The sequence below is a fragment of the Sciurus vulgaris genome, assembly GCF_902686455.1.
Source record: "Sciurus vulgaris genome assembly, chromosome: 5".
Taxonomy (NCBI): Eukaryota; Metazoa; Chordata; class Mammalia; order Rodentia; family Sciuridae; genus Sciurus; species Sciurus vulgaris.
The window spans coordinates 175,205,960-175,231,611 of record NC_136465.1 but is presented as its reverse complement, the minus strand read 5'-3'; the positions used below and the strand labels follow the sequence as shown (position 1 = coordinate 175,231,611).

At 55.1% G+C, this 25,652-nt stretch overlaps 1 protein-coding gene across 1 annotated transcript in view; it reads left to right on the top strand.

The window, feature by feature from the left end:
- Nucleotides 1–18,443, top strand: part of ARFGAP3 (ARF GTPase activating protein 3) — a 44,203-nt gene extending 25,760 nt beyond the window's left edge. The window contains exons 8-16 of the mRNA XM_079143298.1: nucleotides 1,154–1,200; nucleotides 1,746–1,885; nucleotides 4,778–4,906; nucleotides 5,682–5,804; nucleotides 10,178–10,309; nucleotides 11,362–11,485; nucleotides 12,405–12,495; nucleotides 15,534–15,655; nucleotides 17,416–18,443. Coding sequence (XP_078999424.1) covers nucleotides 1,154–1,200; nucleotides 1,746–1,885; nucleotides 4,778–4,906; nucleotides 5,682–5,804; nucleotides 10,178–10,309; nucleotides 11,362–11,485; nucleotides 12,405–12,495; nucleotides 15,534–15,655; nucleotides 17,416–17,433 — 926 coding nt within the window. The 3' untranslated portion in view covers nucleotides 17,434–18,443. The remainder of the gene's footprint in view (nucleotides 1–1,153; nucleotides 1,201–1,745; nucleotides 1,886–4,777; nucleotides 4,907–5,681; nucleotides 5,805–10,177; nucleotides 10,310–11,361; nucleotides 11,486–12,404; nucleotides 12,496–15,533; nucleotides 15,656–17,415) is intronic.
- The last annotated feature ends 7,209 nt before the right edge of the window (nucleotides 18,444–25,652 follow it).

Below are 25,652 nucleotides of genomic sequence, written 5' to 3'. Positions count from 1 at the left end.
AAGTGGGGAACCAGGGAACTCAAGGGCACTCGACCACTGAGCCACACCCCCAGCCCTATTTTGTATTTTATTTAAAGTCAGGGTCTCACTGAGTTGCTTAGCCCCTCCCCATTGCCGAGGCTGGCTTTGAGCTTGTGAACTGCTGGGATCACAGGCGTGTGCCACGATGCCCAGCTCAGTAAATGAGTTCTAAGTAAATCTCTGAAAGGCTCAGTGGTACACTCCTGTGATTCCAGCTACTGCAAAGACAAAACAAAACAAAATTTTCTGAAAGCATACATTTTTACTGCAGTTAATCTTAGCCAAAGACTAAGAGGCAATGAAAGTACTGCTACTAAAACAATAGACTGCTCATGTTTCTTAGTGGCTCATATGATAAACATCTGTGGAAGCTGAGGTGAGAAAGCGCATCACTGACTGCGTTAGTTGTCCACATAATGCTGGGCTGACTTTGTATTTTAAAGTGATTTTCACCAGGGAGCAGGTGGGGTTCAGTGGCAGAGTGCTTGCCGAGCACAGGCAAGGCCCTGGGTTTGATCCCCAGCAGCATACACACAGAATCGTAGTACTAGAATAGTTTTTTAAGTTTCTGAAGAGCAGAGCTCAGTAGCGCTCTTTCTCATGTACATTTTCAAGTACTCCTGAGAAAAGTACTGAGTGGGATGGTCCCAGGCTCATCATTGCTCTTTAGCGAGGGAGTCAGAATTCACGTTTTCTCTGAGTTTGGACACTGCATGGAGAGGCAGAGGACTCCGTGTTGACTAAGCCCTGTTGATCTGTATCACCCTCATGTATGTGAGTTTTCTGGGTGAGAAACTAAAGTGGGAAAATGTTATACAGCATCTTAAATAATTTGGGGGCGATACCAGGGATTACCAGGGATTAAACTCAGGGGCACTGGACCACTGAGCCACATCCCCAGCCCTATTTTGTATTTTATTTAGAGACAGGGTCTCACTGAGTTTCCTAGTGCCTTGCTGTTGCTGAGGCTGGCTTTGAACTCGTCATCCTCCTGCCTCGGCCTCCGGAGCTACTGTGATTATGAGTGTGCACCACTGTGCCCAACTTAAAATTTTTTAACAGACACAGTAAGATAGAAGAATTATGCTTGATTTCCATTGGTCTGACATTTTAATTTTCATTTTTTTGGCAGAGGTTTCCTCTATCATAAAAAAGAAGCCAAACCAAGCTAAAAGAGGAGTGAGTATTATGTTTAAAATACCTGGTAGTTTATCTCTGAAGCTAAAGAATCCCTTTGTCCCGTTGGTTTTTATTTGCTTTTTGCTCTGAGCAATAATATAATGAATGTGGCTTTGACATGTGCTTTTGTTCAGTGGGATGAATGCTGAACTTAGGAAATGGTTTAATGAATGTCTGCCGTTCTTTCTCTCCCTGACATGGTGCTAAAAACAATTAATGAAGTCCTTCCGGGCCGAGTGTTCTGCCTGGTTCTGGGTCAGTGCCGCCCTGTGAGGCGGAGGCAGTTGTCTGTAGAGCCATCCAGTGCTATGCTGGAGCTCTGTCCCTGGCAGCCACTCCCTGTGTGACCCTGGCGAAGTTGCTGGACTCCCGTGAGCGTCGGGTGGCTAGTCTGTAAGCCGAGGCAGCGATGATGCCAGCCTCCCAGGGCTGTAGGGACTGGAGGAGCAGAGGCCTTAGCGCTCGTCACGGCACCTGGCAGGTCCTAACCTTGGTCAGTGTCTGCCACTCACAGCAGGGTGGATGTAATCTTCCATGCATTCCAGCTTGGAGCCAAAAAAGGAAGCTTGGGAGCCCAGAAGCTGGCAAATACATGTTTCACTGAAATCGAAAAGCAAGCGCAAGCGGTGGACAAAATGAAGGAGCAGGAAGACCTGGCCAGGGCGGCACCCAAGGAAGAGTCCATGTAAGTGACACTGTACAGCGGCACATCTCAGGGCCCACTGGGCGCCGGCCACTCTGGGTCTGCCTTCCAGAGGCCACTTACCTCAGGACTCCTCCTCGCCATGAGGAGTTTAAGGAAGCTGTGAGGGCAGGACTGTGGCCTCAGCAGGAAGGGACTGGGCGCATCAAGAGGCGTTTCCTCGCAGCTCAGGAGGCTGACCACCCACTCCTCCCTCCGCCTCAGTGGAGGAAGTAGTGCCAGCCCTCAGGTGCGCAGCCTCAGAGGTAGGAGGGAAGTGCAGAGCTAGGCCGGATGGCACCACCTCACGTCCACAGGGCAGCGAAAGGAAAAGGGCCAGGGCTGCAGCTCAGCGTAGTATTCCCGGGTGAGGCCCTGGCTCCATCCCCAGCACCCCCCAGAGTTTCCATACTTAAAGTTACCTTATGAGCCAGGTTGACGGAGGGAGGGAGGGAGGGAGCACAGAAAGGCTGCTCAGACCCCTGGGTGTTTTGGGTTTTTTTAATATATTTTTTAGTTGTCAACAGACCTTTTTTTTTTTTTTTTTTTTTTTTTTTTTTTTTTAAATTTATATGCAGTGCTGAGAATCAAACCCAGTGCCTCATACATACCAGGCAAACGCTCCACCACTGAGCCCCAGCCCCAGGCCTCAAACCCCTATTTTTGTGTGTATTTATCTTCCTGGGTTTTTTCCTATTTTCATGGGTATTTTATGGCTATAGACTGTATAATGAAGAAAATTAATCTAGTCAGTGTTCACTATCGTGGTCCAGGAGACCTGGCACTCAGAAGGTGTTCAGTCGGTGTCCTGTCTCCTACCAGCCCTTTGCTGAGTGGGGTTGGTGAGGCCAGCCCAGGTCATTTGAAGTTGTTTTTTTAACTCGAACACAGGGGGCAGCACTGACCTGTGTTGGACTACTTCCCACAAAATCTACACACACTGTGGCAGGCGTTCGTTTCTACATACGAAGCTAGGTCTCTGGCCTGGCCAAAGGGGTGCATTCCATCTGCTCGTCTGTAAGGTTTCCCAGAGGTGGAGGGTGGATGCCTGCTTAGAACAAGAGATGGGATCTAGCAGGTGACCATGTCCTCACTGCAGGGAAGGCAGCTGAGAAGTGTGTTCCCACTAGAAGCCACTCCTGCCGTCCCTGGCACCTGCCATTAGGCTCCTTAAGGTCAGCTGGTGCCCATCAGGGTGATCTTACGAATTTGCTCTGGGCACCCAGTTGGGCATCTTTCTCAGCTCTGTTCAGGACACCGCAGCTCTGCGCCTAAATGCCTGCCCCTGCTGTCAGACGTGCGCTGTGCCAACCAGGAGAAGGGGTGTGTGTTGTCCTCAGCCCCCGAGAATATTCTGCTCGTTAAGTAATTTTTAATGTCTGCAAATAAAGTGGTTTCAGTTCAGTAATTCTGTTGGTGCACCATCATTTCTTGCACCGCCAGACTGGGAAGCTGAGTGGCCTGAGGAGCGTCCCAGTCCTGGCCTTCTGGCGGTCTCTCCTGGTCCTCGGAGGACTTCTGTGCGGGAAGGGTAGGAAGAGGCGGAGCTCTGCCTGTTTGGTGGCGAGCCTGCAGCTGGACCTGAGGCGTCCTGGAAGCTCTGCGCTTCTGAGAATCGCGGGGCAGCCTCTGACCTCCCAACCCTGCCAGTGCCGCCGGAGCAGCCTTTCAGTGAATGCCCAAGTGTGTGTCGTAACAGGCGGCAGGCCCTTCCCTGTCGATGTCCTCTAAACAGGTCTTTGTTCTCCTCCAAAAGTATGAAAGAATAGTATTTATTTGTAAGGGGTAAAAGGCTTGACCTATTCTGTAGTAATAATACAAAGAAAAAGCCCTGCTTGACTCATTCACAGCAGGAACAGCAAAGCAAACATTTTCTTCTTTCTTAGGAATTCTGTTGTGATTCTGTTACTATACAGAATTTATTTTACTGGAGTTGTTCCATACCCCACCCCCCCGAGGAATTCCTGACATTTTACCTGACCTTATAAAACGAGAGCTTAGGAATCCTACAAGGAGAATGTCGCTGGGGCGCTGCACTTTGTGACTGCCTCACTGATCACTGTAACACGGCAGTGACACCACAGAGGCAGTTCGGTTTTCTTTAGAAAGCTTAGGTACTTACTGATGTGTAGCCGTCTGGGAGTAAGGACTGTCTTACTCCTTTTGGCCTCTTGGGTGCATTATTTTTAGCAGGTGTTTGATAGATCAGTTCTGAATGGTGGTGCCAAAGAGACGAGGGGCTGGTGAATGTCCCATTTTAAATGCTCAGACGCTTGATTGATAGAGATCCCATGGGAGATTCTTTTGTAAATGGAAGAATCCTTGTGTAATGAATGATCTCCTTTATTTATTTACAAAAACAAAATTGTATATATTTTAACCTTAAATCACAACTTATTAGTGAGACTAATTAGAATCTGATGTCTTGTGGGGGAATATAATAAAATATCAACCTGAGGAGGAAATCTTGCCTTTTACTTTCCCATAGAGAAGTCATTGAGACTTACTTTATGTATTTTCACAATACTAGGTCAGATGAGCTAAACGTGAAAAGCAAGCACCAAAAAGTATCTGTAAAATGTATTCAAATTTCCTTGAGCATCTAGTCAGAAAAGACTAGTAGGAAAAAATTTCAGCTTGCTTTCATAATTGCTAATTATGGAATGAAGTGCAAAGCTAAAACATGAGTTGTATATTTGATTTATTTATTTGTTTATTTAATTTTATTTATTTTTTTGCAGTGCTGGGGACTGAACCTGGGCCCTTGTGCTTGCGAGGCAAGCACTCTACCAACTGAGCTATATCCCCAGCCCTGTGTGCTTGATTTTGCTGGATGTTTTAATGTAAGAACACAGGATCAGACTGAGACTCAGGAGCGTTTGTTTTCTCTGGCAGTGTGTCATCTTTACGGTTAGCCTATAAGGATCTTGAAATTCAAATGCAGAAAGATGAAAAGATGAATCTGAGTGGGAAGAAAAAAGCCGAAGCAGAGAGACTGGGCATGGGGTTTGGAAATTGCAGGAGGTATGTGAGATTCTGCTTTCTTGGATTTCAGAATTTAATTTGGTTTGCTAATCAGGAATGGGAATGGGTATTCCTGGGGCTGTGTTAATATCTACCTCGAAGGTATCCTCTTGGTATTTCTTCTCTTCTTTCATTGTTTACATTATTCTAGGATTCAGTATCGTATGAAAAATTACAAACATGGTTGTTAGAAAAAAGGAAATAGGTCCGACTCGTCATTAAGTGCACACCAGTTGACGCCAAAGCATTACTGATAGACATGACTGTTTTGCGTAGTTACAGGAAGATTTCTTTTCTTTCTTTGTACTGAGGATTGAACCCAGGAGTGCTCCGCCACTGAGCTACATTCCCAACCCTTTTTATTTTTTATTTTGAGGCAGAGTCTCACTAAGTTGCTGAGACTGGCCTCAAACTTGCAATCCTCCTACCTCAACCTCCTGAGTCATGGAGATTATCGGAGTGAGCTCCTAGGCCCAACAATCTCACAAAGGTTTTATTTATTTTAAAATTTAACCAAAAAACGGGTTTTCCCTTGTGGTTTTTTTGTTTTGTTTTGTTTTTTTGTGGTGCTGGGAATCAAACCCACGCCCTTGTGCTTGCAAGGCAAGCACTTTACCAACTGAGCTATCTCCCTAGCCTTCCCTTGTGTTTTAACCCTCCTGATCAGTTTGTCCCTGATTGGAATATAGCTTCAAGCATGCTATTTTTCCTTATTGAGATGAGGATCTCCATGAACGTACTGATGTAACTTTTCCCTGTTCTGTTCTCTCTCAAGTGGCATTTCGCATTCGGTGACTTCAGACATGCAGACCATAGAGCAGGAGTCTCCTACGCTGGCAAAACCAAGAAAAAAGTATCACGAGGACAGCGATGATTCTTATTTTACTTCCAGCTCAAGGTAAATCTAGTAAGAATCATCACCACTTTGAAGATGGTGCGAGCACACAAGTGCTCACTAACGGCAGCAAGTGCAGAGCCATGTGCTGCCTCATTTTCCAAAGCTCCGGCTGCTGCCAAGGCCATGCTTCGGAAGTGGGGAAGCCTTTGTGAGTGGACAGTGTGTGCTGATATTAAAATGTTTAATAATAAAATCGGCAACCAAGAGTTAAAATTAGAGGTAGGGAGAGACGTGTTTATCCAAAATGTGAAACTGGAGATATGCAAAGTCCCGCAGGCACAGAAGGAGCTGCTGGGTGTGGTGCCCTGCAGGTGGGCGGGTCGCTAGGGGGATGGGTAGCTGCCCTGGGCGGCAGCAGAGCCTCTGGCTTCAAAACGCCTCGGGGAGGCTGCGTCACCGGGTACACTGGTAAATAAGCTCTGCTGCTCAGGAGTGTGTGTGCTCCTTAACAAGAACATGATTGCGCTTTGTGGTAGAGCGAGGTACATAACTGGTGTGAAGTGGGCATGGGGAGTGTGGGGGGCTGAACCCCGTTGTAAGTCAGGGACCCGAGCAGTCGCCACCACCCAGGGTCTGAGGGCCAAGTGAGCTCTGCAAACGTGGCTCTCACAGCAGTGCACTGCGGCTGCGGTGGGGCCACTGCCGACACGTGGCACAGCCCCTACTAATCGCAAGTGCTGGCAGCTTACTAACCAGGCTGAAGGCCACCTCGGGCTCAGAGCTGGGCAAGCTGCACAGTGGCGGGCTCGGAGATGTCTGGCAGTGACGCAGCTTCAGGGATGTCACTGTGAAACAGTGCGTTTCACCTAGAGGACAGATGGAAATACAGCTAGCTAGACTCATGGCAGAGTTATTGATTTCCCTATCAAAGCTCTCAGATAAGGAATTGTGAAAAGCTGCTGTCTTTAACACTATTTCAAATCCCAGTTTAAAAAAAAAAAACCAGCCCATGAGCATTCCGTTTCAGTAGTTACAGGACTTAGGTGGTCTTTTACTTACCTATCTTTTATAACCTGTGTACAGTACCAGGTTTCAGTTTACTTGGGGATTATATTCAAATCATGCCCTTTAAAAGCATTTAAATACGTGTATACAGGGTGAAATTAAATTTGTAGCTTGATTGGGGCCCTGTGAGTATCAAACCACCTCAGGGAAGGGGTTGAGGAGATGCCCGGCGTTCACCCTGAGACTTCCGCACCTTCTGGTCATTTCACTGTTCTTAGTGATGCCCACAGATGGTGGCATAGGAAGGTAAAGAAAGCAAAGTTCAAGTTAGATCCTGCTGTCACCTTGTAGTAGGCTGGAATGAATGGTCCCAAGAGGGGTCCCTGCTGACGGGGAGCCCCAGATGGTGGGCGAGCGCCTGCAGGCCTTGGCAGCCGTGCAGGGCCTTCCAAGCTTCTGGCAGAGGAGCCAGCCCCACAGGCCCTAGTGGCCCTGCAGCAGTTCTTTACCACTTGAACCTGGGAGCCAGCGTGTTTTGGTGTAGACCAGGCTGCCGGACTCCCACCAGAGAGACCTTGGTGCATTGTTTAGTGCGGACTCAGGTTATCCAGGGACATGCATGCCTGTCTAGTCCTCCTGGGTTGGTGACCACTGTTAGTAGAGCAGGGACACTGCTGGGTTCTTTGGCAAACATGGTCTCTCAGAGCCAGCATTTTAATGCCATGAAGAGCTCTTATTGCTTCCAAATTATTCATTAGCCATTAGAACTTGCATATTATGAATTATGAAGGAGTGTCATTTCTGTTAAAAATAAGATCAAGCACATCCTCGGGTTTTGATCTTTATTGAGTCCCGTCTTTTCCAGAACATAAGCAATGCAATCACATGCTGAGTTCAAAATGAGCAGGGAGCACATCATGCAGCCAGAGGGCTCCTCGTGGCCTCTGTGCCCACTGGGGCTCTCAGCAGGGTGGAGTGAGGACACCGTGTAGGGCCGAAATAAAGACAGGGCGGGAGGGCCAGGCTTGAGAAGCATGAGGACCTTGTATAGCTGGAGCTGGGGCTGCCGAGTACTCAGGAGAGGCCACGGCCACTCAGTCCTGCCCTCCCCACCCTCCTAGGGCAGGGCAGTCCTGGCCTGCGTCTTTCTGTCCCCTGAGAGTTGCCAGAGCACAGAGCGCTGCTCGTGGCGAGTGGTAGGAAGAGAAGTCCCCTGGCTTGGACTGCTGTTGCGTGGGCCATGTCGGTCAGGAGACCCCCACAGAAGCTTTCTCGTGGCCCCTGACCTGGGTAGTCCAGCGTCCTCCACTCCAGGACGAGCATGTTGGCCTCTATGAATAAAGCCCCATCCTACCTTAGAGTGGTGCACACTCTGCGATTCTGAGTGCCACGGTCTCAGCGCTGGGAAGGACCTGGAGGTTCCAGCCCCCGCGCCCAGGCCTCCTCTGCGCCCTCTAGGGCCACCTAGCCTCCCTTAGACGTCCCCTCCCTCGGGGACTTCAGGAGGAGGTGCTGCTCTCACAGCTCCCTGGCGTCTGAGCTTTGAGCAGCTCCTCCCTGACCAGTTCCTGAGCCCGTGAGGGCAGGAAGGCCGCCCAGCAGAAGCCTCCCGGTGCTTGACGAGCGCTTTGTCATTTTCTCATGGAGTTGGTCTTACTGTTCCCCTAAAAAGAAGTCTGTCAAACACGTGAGGGTCGCTTTCCAGGCCAGGATACGTCCCACTTCTTTGGACCCTTCCTCTGGTGTGACTTCCGGGCCCTTCACTGTCCTGGTCTCTGTTGTCTGAAGATCAGTTGTCTCCGTCCCTCCCAGCTGTGGGCCTCAGTACTGATCTGCTTACCAGCTCGGGAGCGCAGGCAGTTTCTAGCCAAAACCCAGAGACTAGAATGCTGCAGTCTTCCTTGGGGAGAGGAGCCTAGTGTAACAAGACTTTTTTGTTTGTTTGTTTGTTTGTTTTGTTTTTTTAGTTGTAGATGGACACAACACTTTTATTTATGCATCTTTAGGCAGTGCTGAGGCCCAACCCAGGGCCCCACACACGCTAAGCAAGCGCTCCACCTCTGAGCTGCAGCCCAGCCCAGCCCATGAGACGTTTCCTTATGCCTTTCTTGCCAGGGCAGGCAGGAGCCTCCTCTCGGTGATCCTTACAGAGTCACACTGCCTGCTTCAAATAGCAGACTTGCCCGCCTCCCCTTTGCCTTTTTTTCTGCTGGGAAGGAGTCTTGTTCCGCCCTTGCCTCCCGCCCAGATCTCATTTCCTGCGTCCAGCAGGTTGGGCCTGCGGGTTCCCTCGCTCACGCCCATCTCGCGCCCCACGCTGGTGCTTCCAACCTTTGTGCAGCCCCTTTCCAGATGGAGCTTGGCGCTTGCCTTTCTTCCTGTGCTTCTGGTGGTTTCTTTCTGGGGACAGCCAGGATGATGGTGTTAGGACTCTGATTCTCTTGTCACCTTCCTTCCTAAACTCTAGGTGCTGAGCTCTGCCTCTCTCCTCAGAATCCCTTGAAGTGTGCCCTCAGGAGGGGCCACATCTGTCTGGCTTCTTTCCATCTTGAGCTGTCATGGACTCTGACATGCGCAGCCACTGCTTATCAAGGCTGTCATGTCCACCTCACCTGCCACTTGCAGTCCTGTTCCAGGAGAACATTGCTGCTCCGGCCACACAGGACCCACAGCTGCCATTGTGTGCTGCTCCCTGAGCCGAGTCCTGCTTAGGGGCATTCAGCTGATGTAGTGTCACCAGCCCAGGGGGCCTGCTTCTCCCCCAGAGGCTTTTCTGTTAGTTCAGGTTTACTCCAATCCCAACACTGCAGGAGCATCTGCAGAGTGGCCTGGTGATCCATGGACCACAGCTTTCTGTCCAGCTCCGGAAGGAGGTTAATGAGCATTGTCCACATCCTCCACGTCCACCCTGCTTAACCTGGAAGAAACTGGCAACCAGAAGCTCCTTGGGTGGGGTCACCTCCCTTGGCCAAGCAGCATTACTTTAGCTAGACTCAGAGAAGCCGAAGCCGAGACCAGTGGAGGAAACTCAGAGAGGGCAGCTGCCGCCAGTGTAGCGGGTCGGGCTGTGGTGCACAGCCCAAATCTCAAGGGCGCCACATCAGATTATTTCCGTTCAAGTGAAGTCAGCGGCGATGCAGGTGATTACCTAGAACTGTCTTCCGGGTGGTGCATCGAATGTCCAGGCTGATGGAGGGTCCCCTGCCTGAGGCTACTGCACGTGGAAAACACAGCCTCTTCCCTGCAGTAGCAGGGGAAGAGGGGACGGGGGCGTTGAGCACAGCACTTGAAAAGCCTTAACAGTGACTCCACATGTCTGCTGCTGTTCCTCAGGCACAGCCACGTGGATGCAGGGAAGTGAGAGGCCGCAACAGGAATGGGTGTCCCCACCGACCTCCCTTGTCACTGTCCCCCGCTTCTTCATATAGGTTCTTTGATGACCCCATGGAGTTAAGAGGCAGTTCCTTGTCTAGCTGGGATGACGCCGCAGATTCCTACTGGAAGAAAGAGAGCAGCAGAGACACCGAGATGGCTGTGAAAAGCGCGGCCTCCTCGGACAGGTATGAGCAGCAGCCCCGGGGTTGCCATGGGAACCCACGCAGCACAGAAACACCAGGTGGCAGGCGGCACGGAATCTTCCACAGCACTGTCCCTGACGCTGTTTTAGGGTCTCCTTTTCATGTGAAATGAGTGATTCTGCATTGGAGGCACAGGTCAGACTCACCTGTGGATCTTCTACAGAGGCGGAGGCCTCTTCCCTGGATTCCCAGTCCATGGACCTGGGGGGTCTGGACCAAGGTGCATCACTTTTCCCCAGTTTTAAGGCGCCGTTTATACAGAGTTGTTTCTGACATGACCAAGTCTCGACCTCCCGCCTCTGCCTCCTGAGTTGCTGGGATGATAGGCCTGAGCCACCACACCTCTCATCTTTTTAGATCACAGTTTTGCAGGTTTTGACAAATGCACACAGTCGTGTAATGACCACCACTCCCCGAGCCCCCTCTGCCCTTTGCTGGCAGCCTTGGCACCTGGTTTGTTCTCTGACTTTCGCAGGATGCTGTGTACATGGGCCCAGTGGCAGCCCTTCCCGTCCAGCCTCCGTGACACTGCTGTGTGTTTGGCTGTGACCATCGGGCTGTCTCCCTCTTTATTACCAGGGTTGCTTATCCATTCACCTGCTGCAGGACTCTCCAGCTGTTATTGTCCCCTCCGGGTAACTTCTGAGAGCACTAGGGCCCCACATGTGTGAGCTGAGGTGGCCCTGGCACCTGGGGTTGGGCACCCTACTGCACCACACACAGTGTACCCAGTGTCATATGTGACATGCGCAGTTACACATTAGAACGGAAATGTGAAATAACAGACCTGCTTTAAGCAGGAATTCCTTCAAATGTTATGTGTTTGGATTTTTTATTAGAATTTTCAGGCTTTTTTTTTTTTTTTTTTTTTTTTTTTTTAATTTTCAGGCTTTTTAAAGTAAACTTGAGTCCTTGTACAAAATCACTGCTGTTAGATTTTTAAACTATAAAATGTTTTATGTATATACTACAAATGAGAGAGATTTTTGCCTCAGCAGAAGTTAGTTTAACTCCTTTGGCTATTTTAATTGTAGACCTACTACTCGTCGCAAGCCTGACTTTGAGCCCATTGAGAGCACAGATGAGGCCCAGAAGAAGTTTGGTAACGTCAAGGCCATTTCTTCAGACATGTACTTTGGAAGACAAGCCCAGGCTGATGTAAGGTCCAGAGAGCTCCTTCATAGGGACCCCATAAAGCAGGAGGAAGGCCTGGGTGTGGGGGCTGTGGGCAGAGGGGACGCCGAGGGGGATGGAGGGATGCTGCCAGAGGCCCCTGGCTGTGACCTTTGGGACCAGTCACCACCCGCCACCGCAGAAGACAAGTGCTGGGCGGGGCCTAGGCTCCTTTCTCTTGCCCTCAGTGTTTTGAGTAAGCCCCAGGTGTTTTCAATACAGCTGTGACTACTTGACAACCTTGGCCATCCCGAAGTGGAGAACGGGGTTGTGGGCGGGTGCGTTGTGTCCAGGTTGTTGCCTTTTTTCTCAGAAATGTCATCAGGCTCATGGGCGGAGGCATGCCGAGCTGCGAGCCTTGGTGGAGGAGGAAGGTCCCAGCTGCTCTCCACTTGTGAAGTGCTGGTCTGTCTGTGCCACACTCTTGGAGAGCCCGGTTCCTCCAGGCTTCTCAGACCCCACTGAGAATTATTTCCTTGGTGTGCAGATTCCATTTTTCAGCGATGCCATAATTCTCAGACTAGAATGGCCTCCCTTGAATGTCCCGCCCGTACAGCCGGCTTGGTTTTCAAGTCCTTGGCAGGGCTGGTGGCTCAGTGGTGGGCACCTGCCTGGCATGCCTGAAGCCCTGGGTCAGTCGCAGCGCTGCAGGAGGCACTTCATAATTCAGGCTCGGCTCTAGGTGGCACGTGCCCACCGCTGGCTGAGGGCAGCACAGCCTCCCTCTCCCTCGCACTGCTCCCGTTGGCTGTGATGCCTGGCATCTGGCTGCCTGTGTCCTGCCTCCATGCAGAGCCTGAGCTCCACACCGTCCCCGGGACCCTGCAGTCCTGAGAGGGACAGACATGGAGAGCAGCTCCTCAGAGACGAGACAGGAGCTGACATCCCTTGTCTTGTGTCCTAGTACGAGAGCAGGGCCCGGCTGGAGCGGCTGTCGACCAGTTCCTCCATCAGCTCTGCCGACCTGTTTGACGAGCAGAGGAAGCAGACGGCAGGTGAGAGGCTGTGTCTGCGGTGCAGCACCGAGTCTCCTTGGGGGTCGTCCCAAAGTACCTCAGCCAGTGTCCTCTGACCCGGCTGGCTGAAGCTGGCTGGGGAGGCTGCCCTTCCCGTGTACCTCCTGCGGAGACCGCATGGTGAAATTTAGGTCATCTCCCAGAGCGCCGGGCAGATGGGCGGTTTCTGGGCGTGTGGCGTGCAGATGCCTCGTGGTGTCGGCGCCCACTGGCGCTGCGCGATGCCTGCCTCGCAAGGTCACGGTGACACTTAGGTGGACGCTGCCACCCAGGCGACTCTGGCTCACAGCAGATGCCTCGCGGCCCCTCAGCCCCAGGGGCAGGTGGCAGCACATGGGAACAGGGCCTCCCCCAGGGAACACAGCCAGGAAGCTGGCTCTGCCATCCTGCCTCAGGGAGGGACCCCAGTGTCGAGCTGTCCTGTCATCCAGGGCTGGGAGCCGGGCTAGGAGGGGCCCGCCTGTGAGTGCAGTGGTGGGCCTCAGTGCGGCCCCTCGGGACTGCCCAGCACCAGGCCTTCCCTGCCTCTGCCTCCACAGCCCAAGCCACGGGAGGGCCACAGGCCCCCAGACCGCAGGTGTGAGGAGAGGCCCTGTGGCCGACATGGAGGAGTGTCCTCTGAGGTCACTTCAGGAACCCATCCTCAGCAAGAGCGCAGCCAGCATTCCAGGCCTGGCACCCTCTGGGGAGCTAGGTGTGCTGGAAAGAAAGGTCATGAGTCTCTGCAAGGAGTGACTGAGTGCTGGGTGACTTAAGTGGCTTCTAGCCAAAGAGAAACCGTCTCAACAGAGAAGGCCACAGCACAGACTACCAGTGCCTGGGATCTTCTGTGTTGCGGTTTAGAGCATGCTAGAGACCCCCTGTGGCCTTGGGGTACAGTGGGCACCCCCAGGTCACTGTGCTGTGGCAGGAAAGAGCATTCTAGCCAGGTGTGAGGTTGGCAAGGTGAGCAGAGGGCAGGTGGGCACTGAGCCAGAGTGGACAGCCCTGCCCTTAACTCCTGCTAGGTTGTGGCTCCCTGTGCCTCACCTCTGACCTCAAGCGAGGGGGCTTGTTGGTCTTACTCAGTCTCCATCTGACCGGCGCTTCCTGGCCCCAGGTCTGCTGGGGCAGGGGTGGCCTGGGCCGTGTGCTCTGATCTCTCAGGATCCTGACCTTTTGTCGGACAGCTTCCTCTTTCGACCAGCCTGGGCCAGCCTGGACGGGGGTACTCAGCCACCTTCCAGGGTTCCCAGCAGACCCACCCCAGGGGCCCACTCAGGTCAGGACCGGGGCACCTCGCCAGCCTTTCCAGAGAGTGGAAACTACCCCGGCCGTGGATGCTTTCCTGATTGAAGCAGCTGGGAGGTTTACTCCTGAAACTGTTGTTTGCTTAAAACACACACACACACACACACACACACACAACTCTTAGAGATCAAATGGCGGTGGCCCATGTTTGCATCCTGTCCTGGTAACAGAACAAAGGTCCATTGATTTCTTTGACCCTGTGGTCAGACAAACGTTCGCAACAATTCAAGGTCATTATAGGGTGCACCCTGGGGCGCCATCCCCCCAAGGCCTTGGTCCAGGCGGCTCCTCTGCTGTGTGGCAGAGCGTGCCCCTTCCGAGCCCAGGTGGCTCCGCCACTGGTTGCCCTCCTGCACCCTCCACAGGCTCCCGAGGTGCCTGCGAGGTCAGCCCTAGACGGCAGCACGTCCTGTGGTTTACTTTTTATTTCGAGACCATTTCAGTTGAGCAAAAGCTGGTTTTAAGCAGTGCCTCTGTTCCCTGTCTTCGCGCACTTCCCCGCGTGAGTGAAGTAGTGGCATCATTGGGGACCTCCTAGCGTACTGTCACAGTTACCCTGGGGAGGAGGGGAAGGTAGCTCAGGTTGAAACTCCTGCCTGTGAAGTGGCTCCCCAGGAGCACCAAGCGCTTCAGGAGCTGTCCCTGTCCCAGGGTGGAAGGACTGTGTGGGAAATGCGTGTCGGTGCCTGTGGTCACTCCCAGGGAGCAGAGCCAATGGGAACATGGACTGCCGTGGACTGGGCCCTGCCAGGGAGAGGGTAACTCAGGTCTTAGGTGACAGAGCAGAGATGACTGTGAGAGCCACATGAAAACAAGGTCTTGTGTGGCTCTTGGCGGGAGGCGTTTGTCAGACATCATGGCTGCTGAGTCCCTGAGGCAGAGTCCTTGCTGACTGGTTCCCCCTGAGCCTGTCTGGGGGAAGCAGCCTGTGGAGGAACTTTGCTCTCGTTGGAGTCGTTGTTCTTTTCATCTTGTCTCCATTTCAGGGAAATTGGTACATAATATTCCAATTAAAAATCCTCATGGTCTGGCCTTCAGTGTTGGCCTCTGGCCAGCCAGGCCCGCCCTCTTTAGAATCCTGCCCACGCATCCGCCCTGGCTCCTGCCAACCTCATTTCTGTCACTCACCACTTGAGCCTGTGGAGGCCGGAACACGCTGAGCTTCTCAGAGCCCAGACACCAGGCCCTCCCTCCCCACCCGGCCCAGGGGTCTTGGTAGCCCCCTCTGCACAGTGCCTCACCAGGGACAAGACCACCCCATGACAGTCTCCCAGCTGCAGAGGAGCTCTCTGGGCCACAACTGTCCCTTCTCTTTTCCGAGGCACTTGGTAGATCGGGCAGGAGCCCTCAGCAAGCGTTGGCAGGATGAGTGAGCGGGAGGCTGGGCAGCAAACAGACACGCCAGGCCGTCAGCTGGCCTGGGGACCTGCCCACTGGCCTCGGGAGCATGTGTGGGCCCTTTTCCCAGCACCCTGAGGTCCCATGGCCAATGCCTGGTGGCTGTGGTGATGTCCCCTTCCTGTACCAGCCTTAGGAGCCAGCCTGTGCCAAGACATTACCTCCCAGCTACCCTGGCTGAGGAAGCCTCGGGCTGAGGCCAGAGCCAGTGCTGCGCCCACCCTGCACTCAGCTGCCTGGGGAAGTGGGAGGGGCGGCCCTTTTCTCTAAAGTCACTAGGGCCCTGGCCATGGTGAAGGGACCAAGCAGCATCTGCCCTGTGTGTGCAGGAAACTACAACCTCTCCAGTGTGCTGCCCAGTGCCCCGGACATGGCGCAGTTCAAGCAGGGTGTGAGGTCCGTGGCCGGAAAGCTCTCTGTGTTTGCCAACGGGGTGATGACTTCCATCCAGGTCAGTGAAATCGGCTGCCCTCCAGAGATGCTGAGTTCCTAGCTTTGAAAATGAGGTCTGCCCATCTGCAGTCAGAGGACAATTGGATTGTGTAATGTTGATTTCTGTGTCTGCTACAAATTGACCCAGGACCTCATGGAAACCAGGAATTACAATTTCATATTTGCTTAGAATTTCCTAATTCATGACTCCAGGAGAATTGCTCCAGGATGTGGGTGATAGCTATTGAATTTTTTCCTCGATTGGAACAGAATCATTAAGAAGAAAGTTATTAAAATTATTGATGATCCCCCCTGCTCAGGGAAAACATCTGTTAATATTTTGGTATATTTTATTTTATTTTAGTTCCAGATTCCTATGCAAATCTTCTTTAAATTAAAAGGGGATTATAGCCGGGATTGGTGGTGCACACCTGTAATCCCAGAGACTTGGGAGGCTGAGGCAGGAGGATAGAGTTCAAAGCCAGCCTCAGCAAAAGGAAGGCCCTAAGCAACTCAGTGAGACCTTATCTCTAAATAAATACAAAATAGGGCTAGGGATGTGGCTCAGTGATTAAGTGCCCTTGAGTTCAATCCCTGGTACCAAAAAGGGAGGGTGAGGATTATATTGTCTCTATGATTTTGTATCCTAAGGACTTTTATCTATGATGTTTTATAGGAGTATTTTTATACAATTAAAAATTCTTCAGAAACCATGTTCTGTTGGGCGAAAATACATTTAGTTACTATACCCATGTTGGGTATTTAGATTGTATTCCAATCTTTTAAATAAAGCAGAGATGGAATCCGAAATAAAGCCATCTCAGATTATGTGAAAGGCTTATTTCTGGAACCTTCTTATTTGCATGATTTCATTCTGTTAACATAAAACATGACTCTGGCTGGGTGTGGTGGCGCATGCCTGTAATCCAGCAACTTGGGAGACTGAGGCAGGAGGACTGCAAGTTCAAGGCCAGCCTCAGCAACTTAATGAGACCCTGTCTCAAAATAAAAAGGGATGAGAATGCAGGTCAGTGGTGGAGCACCCCAGGTTCAGTCCCCAGTGTCACAAAACAAACAAAGAGCACAGCCCTGGCAGTCACTGAATTGAGGTGGCCTCTGGTGCCCCCAGGGAGGTTCCAAGTCCCAGGGGCGGCTGCCGTGGTTGCTGGGGTGGGTGGGGTGGGGTCCCGTGGAGGCCGTCTTGCCTGAGCCACGGTGCTGTTCCCACACAGACTGGGTCTCTGCCACAGGCTCTATGCCGAGGCCACAGAGCTCCTTCCCGCCCCTCTGTTGGCTGAGCCCACTGGGTCCTTGCTGGTGGGTGGCACCCCCTTTTGGTAGGTGGTGGCCCCATTGTACAGATAGCCACCTTTTCATGTCCCTATTTTACAAATGCGGAAGAGGAGGCCCAGAGGTTCAGTTGCTTCCGTTCCATCAGCAACTGACAAATTTTAGGGTTTTGGACTGGCAGGCGTTCCTCTGTCCTCCCCAGAGGGCTCAGCATGTGGCCTCTGCACACCGGGTGCCTCGCTTCTACCTCACATCCTCACTGGCCCTCCATGATCAGGATGTCCACCCACTGGTTCCCAAAGCCCTTGCAACGTCCTGGGCCTCGGGAAGCCACAGCAGCCCCTGCTTGGTTGCCGCGTCCTTGGGGGGGCAGCATGGGTGCCGATGCCAGGCACCGCCCCCCTCCTCTCCCCGGTGCCCGGGGTCCGCAGCAGCGTGAGCTGCGTAAACTGAGAAGCCCTGAGCAAACTCTGGCTTGGTTCTCCCTAGGATCGCTACGGCTCCTGATCCTGACCACAGGCTGCACATCCCCTGGAGGAATCCCCTTCTCATGGGCCAGCGACCACGTCACGGGCCGCGACGGAGACCAGGCACCCCCGTTTTCAGGATTGTTTTGCTACTTTTTCACATGGTACATGTACACTTCTGATTTTTAAGATTTCTTTTTGAGAAATTCCTATTTTCGACGTAGTAGAGGAGACTTCGTGGCCCTTCCACTCTCCACTGTCCTGCGCACGCCCTTCTCTTGGCGCAGCCCAGCCTCCGGCCCGGTTTCCCAGGAATCTTCAGCTCCAGCAGCGGGCTGCAGCCCGCCTCCCTCCTCCCTGGCCAGCCTGCCTGGGGAGCTGGGCGGCTCCGGCCCTGCGCTGTCACGACCGATTGGCCTGGAGAAACAGTCTCAGCACACATCTCGTAAGGAGGGAGCAGAGAGTAAAACAGACCAAAACGACTGGCGTCTGACTTGGCAGATGGCTTCGTTTGTGTGTCCGCATGCCGAGGTGATTTCCAAATAACGTCCCTCTGTAAATCGCTTGCTATGCTCTGTAAGTCCAAAGACTGTCCAGGAGTGCTTTCACCAAGCCTGGGCTTCCACACGCCGGCCCGGCCGAGGGAATCAAGTCTGCCCTTTGACAGGGCGTTGCCGGTGTTGCCCTTTGAACTTCTGAACTGACAGCTGAGCCCTCCCAGGGGTTCCCACTGACCAGTGTGGGCGCTAAGGCTGAGCAGGGCGGTGGGCGGCTCCCAGGTGGCTGCGTGGCAGGACAGTCGGTGTCACGGAAGAGTTCTGTTATCATTTTTTGTCTTAATCTTGGTTTTCAAAAGTCATAGAATGTGTGTCAATCAGTAGAGAAGAATGACCTGCTGTGTTCCAGACGGCACAGGGTTTGTCATTCAGCGCCATGAAATATATTTGAAATTTGATGAACCAAAAGTGTGATTTCAAATGAATATTTTGTGAATCTTTCTTAAAAGCTCAGATTTGTAGACTCCTAAATACAATAAACAGCCGCAGCAGATTGTGTTGGCCGCATTTTTTCTAACGAGAGCCTTTGTAGTAAGCCGGGGTGGTCAGGGCCGGTCTTGGCATTGGCATACCCGACTCACGACGTGACCGCAGGTGTGATTATGCTCTTAAAGTATATTTGGGGCCCCGTGTGTGGATGTCCTTGCTGGAGACGAGGGGCGTGGGTCAGCCGGCGGCCAGGGCCTGCACAGCGGACAGGCACTTCCTCCAGTCCAGGGCCGTGTCCCCACGCCTGGTTCCCCATGAGGTCCCTCCTGCCTGAGGGAGCCCCCCAGCGCTGGGGCAGGCAAGACCCGGGCACCGGCACTGGGCCCTTCGCGGCAGCCTGTGGGCATTCCAGGTGTCTCAGCCAGCCTGTGGGCCGCGCTGGGCGGGCGGCTGGGCCCTTGCCGTGGGCACGCCCCAGCAGCTGTGAAGGAGCTTGTTCTGGGCCCATTTATCCTCGGGCCTGGTGTCTCATTTTATTTGTGCGGGTGCCTCATGTATTGATGATGTTTATTTAGTATCTGTTTAGCAAAACACATTTTGGATCTTTTTAAAGATTTTTTAAATTATAGATGGACACCCTTAATTTGTTTATTTATTCCTTTATTTTTACGTGGTGCTGAGGATGGAACCCAGTGCCTCACGCGTGCCAGGCAAGCGCTCACCACGGAGCCACAACCCCAGCGCCACATTTTGGATCTTTTGATTAAAAAAGAAAATGGCGGACGGAGCCCTTTTCACAAGGCCCTGGGGCGAGGCTGGGCAGTGGCACTTGGCTGTGTCTGGGATGTTTGCAGAGCCTTTGTTCTTGAGAGCCAGCTGGTGAGGCCAGGTGGTATTTCTGAACCTCTCTGCCAAGAGGGTCGGGGAGGCAGGAGGCCTTTGCTCTGCGGAGCTGCCCGGGAAGGGATTCGTGTTTACTATGCAGCACTTTGTAATCACCCAAGAGCTGCCGGGAACGCAGGTAAGTGGGTGCAAAGGGAGAGGTAGGTGCCACCTGTGAGCTCCGGCCCCACGACAGCAGCAGCACTGCCGCCCGCAGCTCCAGGAGGCCAGGCCTCAGCTGGGGAACAGGCCCCTCGGCTGCACGGCAAGCCAGAGGGGCGAAGCTCCAGCCCCAGGCCACCCCCGGAGCCCGTGCCAGCACCCCGCCCTGCTCACACCCTCGGACACAGTGGACCGACTACCCTGGCCAAGAAACACCCCGCCTTTAAGCGAGGAGCCTGATGCCGGGCTACAAACCTGCCGGCGCGTGTGCTTCCCTGCCCAGCCCTTCTGTAACCTGTGTGTCACCAAGAGCCTGCTGCGCGGCGCGCACCTTCCACCCTGGTGGCAGTCTGCTGGGAAGTCCCCTTGGTCACCCAGAGTCTGGCTGTGGCCCTGGGGTCACCATGCTGGTGCCCAGCAGTTCTTGCGGACCCCTCTCCTCTCCATCAACTCTCAGGGCATATTAGTTCTAGAACTCTCCAAGGCCCCTGTTTAGAGCCCTCCAGTCCTGGGAAACTTCCTGCTTCTTTCCTGCTTCCCAGATGTCAGGAGTGAGCTGTCACTAAATCGACCAAACACATCTCCTTCCACCATGTCAGCATAAATCCACAGGCTGCCCACTTCAGCAGTGGGGTCCCTGATACCCGTGGGCCACGCGTAGGCCTAAGCCGGCAACCGCAGGCTCTTTATTCCCATCTTGATTTCTGATGTCGGACCCCTTGAGCGGCTCAGCACCGTTCTGGTTATGCACACTCGGTACAGAAGGAGAGCAGGGCAGCACCCAGGTTGAGGCTGAGAGGCCGAGAGCCTGGACGCTCAGCTAGGATAGCCAGCGGGAGCTTGTTCTGGGCCGAGGCCCAGCCGGCCGCAGCTCACGGTCTCAGCTTGGAGGCAGCTGGGCCCGTGTGGGCAGCGCAGGCCAGAGAAGCCTCACTCTGCTCAAGTCCGAGGACAGAGTTGGAGGTTCATCGCTGTGGTGATGTTCCTGGGCAAGGCTCATGATGAGTGACCAGGTGACCAGCTCAGGGTGCCCCGCTTTATGGGCCTCAAGCCAGGGGGTTGCACCCTCTGGTGGTCTGGGGTGTTCCATAGGCCCGTGGGCTGGTTTCCCCGAGTGTGACCCAGCCATGCGTCCTCTTGCTTCTGATTAATTTGACAAGTTCACAGGGGGTCATTTTATTAGCACAGTTAATTGATTCACCAGCTTGTGCCATATGGTTGTGCCAGGCAGACGGTGGCTGTCTACGTACTCAAACGTGTGGGGTCCTCCAGCCCAGCCCCGTGCTCAAACTGGAGGCACTCAGGGCGAGGCCCAGCCACTGCGGCCACGTCAGGCCCCTGGGCCTTCTCAGACGTGCTGGCCTGTCCCTGCAGGGCCCCCGGCCCTAATCTCCCTGCTTGCTCTTCCCCATCCCTGCCCCGCCTTGCGTCCCCGTCCGCCTGTGCCTCTGGTCTCACCCTGGGGTCGGGCTGTCGGTCCCCCTTGTCCATGGACGCCGTTTGCCGGGGGTGCACCTGGCCCCCACGGGCCTTCAGTGCTGGAGTGAGGCATCTGGCCCTTCCAGTGCCCTGCGGAAGGTGACATTGGGTGGCAGGAGACAGCACTGAAGCTGGGAGGGTGGAGGCCGTGACGCTGGGCTGAACCCAAGGAGCTGCCACTGTCGCCCGCGCCATGGCCTCCCTGCCTCCTGCGCAGGCCCGTTTTTGTGACCGCTCCCATCCGCTCCCTGGAGCTTGGCAGCCTTTCCCTGACCTGCCCTCCCTGGCACCCATGGACATCCAGCAGCACGGGAAGCAGTGGCTCTGGTGGGCCGAGGAGTGACAGCCTGTGCCTGGCGGCAGGTGCTTGGGCACCAGGCTCGGGCTGTGAGCCTGCCCCTGGGGCTGGGGCCACCACTGCCCGACGTGGGACCTGCAGGCCACTGCGTGGGCCCTGGGCCGCCCTCCCTCCACTGCCCCTCCGTCCCCCTGTTCCTCCCTCCCAGCCATGGACAGGAGCTCTGCACGTGGCCGGCAGACTGACGGGTGGACAGACATCTCTTCACCCCCTCTGCTTGGCCTGTGGTGGTCCCACTGAGGTGGCCCAGGTCGTGCAGAGTGCTGGCCACAGAGTGTGTGTCCAGCCTGACCAGGACCTGACTGTGCCCCTGCGCTGGCACCCGGCGCGGCCTCCTTCGGCAGCCCACCTGTCCCCTCTCCGCCTCCCACCTCCCCCTTGCTGGCGGTGCACTGGCCCTCCTGGGCCCTCCTGGGCCCTCCCGGGAGACGCCCTCAGGCCCATGCCGGGCAGGCTCAGAGGCCCAACCGTGCCCGTCCAGCCCGTTTCGTGGGAGCAGCTGCCCCTCTGCCACAGCCAGGCCCAGGCTGCCTCCTCTGCCCTCCTGGCCCCACCCGCCCTGCTTCTCCCCCTGGACTTGGGGTGGGAGTGTGCGGTGCCCGAGGCAGGGCTTAGCCCAGGTGGCTGGCGCACCAGGTCCTGGCTGTGTGCTGAGGGGTTGCTGAGGAGGGTGGGGCGGGGGCCCAGGTGACCCCAAGGTGAGGCAGGAGCAGCAAGGATGGAGGCCGCGGGAGGCACCAGTGGGGGAGCCGGGCGCAGTGTGGCAAGAGTTGGTCCGAGCTGCTGGCAGGTGCCCGGGCAGGGTCAGTGTGGGAGCCCCCGGGTAGACCCCGTGTCTGGCCTTCAGTCATCCTGAGGATCAGGGCCAGAGTAAGTCGTGTAGATGGGCAGCCCGGGTCCCCGGCTGCCGAGGAGCCTGTGCCTGGTCACACGGATGGCCGCGGTGCCACGCCCAGGCTCTGTCTCGACCCATCCAGAGGAGACCGGGCCTCCCGACCTCCTGCTCCTCGGCGGGTCTTGGGGCTGCCCGGCTCCAGGCCAGGGCCTGCTTCTGAAGCCTCCACAGAGCTCCTCAGCGTGGGGGTGTGGCCGCCAGCGCCACACCCTGCCCAGCGCCCCTCGCCCTTTCCTGCCCGGCGGAACCGGCGTCCTGTGCGCCCTCCCTGCCTCACGAACTGGAACCGACTCCTGGAGATGCCAAGGCTCGTCCAGGGCCACTGCATCCAGCTGTCCAGGCTTTTCCCGGGCCTCTCCTAGCTCAGCCCTGTTGGCAGGGTCCGAGGACAATGTAGCGCCATGAAGGGCAGGACAGACCTGGGTTCCCCCTTCACGACCACAGGGAGCCCCTGCTGCAGGCCCAGGCCAGAGTGACAGTGCCAGAGCCCCTCTCAGGAGGTGGCTGAACCCAGGGCACACCGTCACCTGACCTCCCCTCTGCTCCAGGACCTGAGGAAAGCCATCTCCTTAGCAGGTGATGAGTCTGACTCTCCTACTTAACCATGAAGGTTTTTTAATTTTTTTGCTACCAGGGATTGAACCCAGGGGCCCTTAACCACTGAGCCACATCCCCAGCCCTTTTTATTTTCTATTTTCAGGCAGAGTCCCACTAAGTTGCCTAGGGCCTCACTAAGTTGATGAGGCTGACCTCTAACTTGCAATCCTCCTGCCTCAGCCTCCCAAGCCGCTGTGATTACAGGTACGCCAGCGCCATCCAGGTCTTACAGAGCCCCAGGCCTCACAGAATCATTCCATTTTCATGATACTCCAGATGGCGGGTCCATTACAACATGCTTTCATAATTGAGGACACAAAGGCACAGGAGACGCCCGCAGATAGGCAGCTGTGCTCTGAGTTAGCGTCTCGACTGGCGGTGAGTCCTGCAGCCTGGAGGGCGAGGCGGGCCTGGTTCCCAGCCTCCCTGGCACCGCAGCTCATGGGCCGAGCCCAGCCAACCCGGATTAAATCAAGCCCCAGGGCACCGAGACAAAACACACCCTTCTTGTGGCCTTTGGCAGATGGAAAGAGGACCGCACCCCACCTCAGGGCACCGCGGGGGACCCGGCACAGCATTCTGGGGTCCTCTTTATGGGAAATAAAAAATATGAACGTCTGACTATAGAATTAGGTCCCAAAACAAATGTCGAGCTGGGCACGGTGGCACGTTCCTGGAATCCCAGTGACCAGGGAGACTGAGGCGGGAAGATCACAAGCTTGAGGCCAGTCTTAGCCACTGAGCAAGACCCTGTGTCAACGTGTAAAAATAAAAAGGGCTGGGACGTGGCTCAGGGGTTACGGGCCCCAGGTTCAGTCCTCCGTACCAAAACAAATAAATAAATGGCCAAGACACGGCGTGGGCGTAGTGAAGGGAACGTGAGCGCAGCCTCGACCGCAGCCCGCCCGCCCTGGGCGTTGCTTCCTTAGACTCCGATCGTCTCGTGGACAGTCCTGCGGATTTCCCCGGCGGAGCTGAGTGACATTCGGCCTTGCCCGAGTGCCCCTGGCCGAAAGGCCTGTACTGCGGCCTCAGCATTTCCCCAGAACGTGTCCAGGTGGTTGCACCCGGCGCCCCGTGATGACCTGCAAGGGCAGGGACGCATCCCACTCCACCCAGACAAATGCACGCTTCCCAGCCTCCCTTCACCCCGATCTCCCTGCATCCAGCACCCCGCGCCCTCCCGAGGCGCAAGAGGAAGGTGGGGTCAGGGCAAAAGGAGACAAATGTCTGAACCTGCCACGGCGGGAGTGCCCGCCACTGCCCACACGGAGCTCCCTAAGGACGCCTGGCCCTGTGGGCGCCTTGCCAGCCCCTCCCCAAGCTGCTGCCCCCTCTGAGCTTCAGACTCCTCCACAAACGCCCCTGGCCCAGTGATGGCCCTGGAGCTCAGTCAAGCCTGGGAACTCCCACAGAATCATGGCTGAGGTTATGCAGGAAACTGTCTTAAGGATCAGAATCCAGGAGCCGGTTAGTAGCAGACATGCTGTGGTCCAGGCAGGCCCTGCGGTGTCCCCAGACGGCCCCACCCAGTCAGAGCATGGAGCCTGTGGCCGGGCCTCGGGCTGGTCTCAGTGTGGCCAGCTGGCCGAGGGCTCTTCCTCTGGACTGGATGGAAATCACCAGCAGGCCCCCCCTGAGCACCAGCAGCCCTGAGCCTCGAGGGCCAGTCCTCCTGGGTCCTGGACGTGTACCAGGGGCTCCCAGCAGCGCTGCCTCGCTCCTGCCGTCCTCTGGCTGCCAGCCGACCTCAGGCGCCAGCACCCTCGCTGTGAGCGGCCTGGCCTGCTCTGCTCAGGTCGTGGGCGCCTCTGAGGAGGCTTTCCACCAGAAGAGGAGGCCTACAGACTCAGCAGGGCACGCAGCGGGCTCAGGCGGGTACGAGAAAACCGATAGACACAACGGCCCTGGCACGTGTGGGGAAGGGGTCTGGGGTAGACCGGCCACCAAAGCTGCAGCAGGATATCACCAAGCGGCTCTGGGACACTGCAGTTGGCTGGGAGGTGTCTTAGGGCCACCATGGCTACCAAGGGTGGAGGGGCAAGGGAGGCTGCGGGCCCTTCCCTCTCCTCAGCAGCAGCGGAGTGTGGCACCAGCCTGGGCCAGGATCCCGCAGAGGCAGTTTAGAACGAGCCCGGGCGGCGGGCCCGCAGGCCCCGGCTCAGAGGTGCACAAATGGCAGACGCGGGAAGGACTGGGTCTGACACCCAGCGCTCTGTGGGGACTTTACAAAGCCCCAATGTCCAGTAGCCCTCCAAAGGGGTGTTGCGAGAGGAATCGAGTTCGGTTCCAGCAAGTGGATTTATTCAAGCACTGCACACCCCACAGTCCTAGTCACATGGAAGATTCGCTCCCTTGTTCGCCTCGAGTCCAGTCCCCATGGACTTACTCAACGCAACGTCTCTTAGTCAGCAAGACCGAGGGGACTCGTCTCAGCCGTAGCCTCTCTCAGCTCCTGGGTGGCAGTCGTCACCACGGGAGAGGCGGTCAGTCGTCTGGCCTCGGTGACAATGGTCGATCAGCAATCAGTGATGGAGTGGACAGCAGCCGGGGCAGTCAGAGACAGAGCGACGTGGAGTCCTCTGGTCACGGTGCTGCTGACAGAAGTCCAGGGGTCTAAGTAGTGATTTTCAGCCCAGCCATGCTCTGGTCTTCGTTGATAGAGACCAGAACACGACTAGACCAGGAGCCCCCACTCAAATCATAGATAAGGGTTCACATCGCATTGTTCAGGAGTGTCATCTGCCACACAGCAAGTTTGTCATCAGGCGCCTTTTATGATTTCAGTTTTACAAGTCCAGGCAAATACCAAATACAGCTCATTATTACTCCACAGCACACAGCTGCGGCTGTTCCTGTTACTTCCTCGTCTTATCACAATGAAGGAAGAGGAAGCAGGA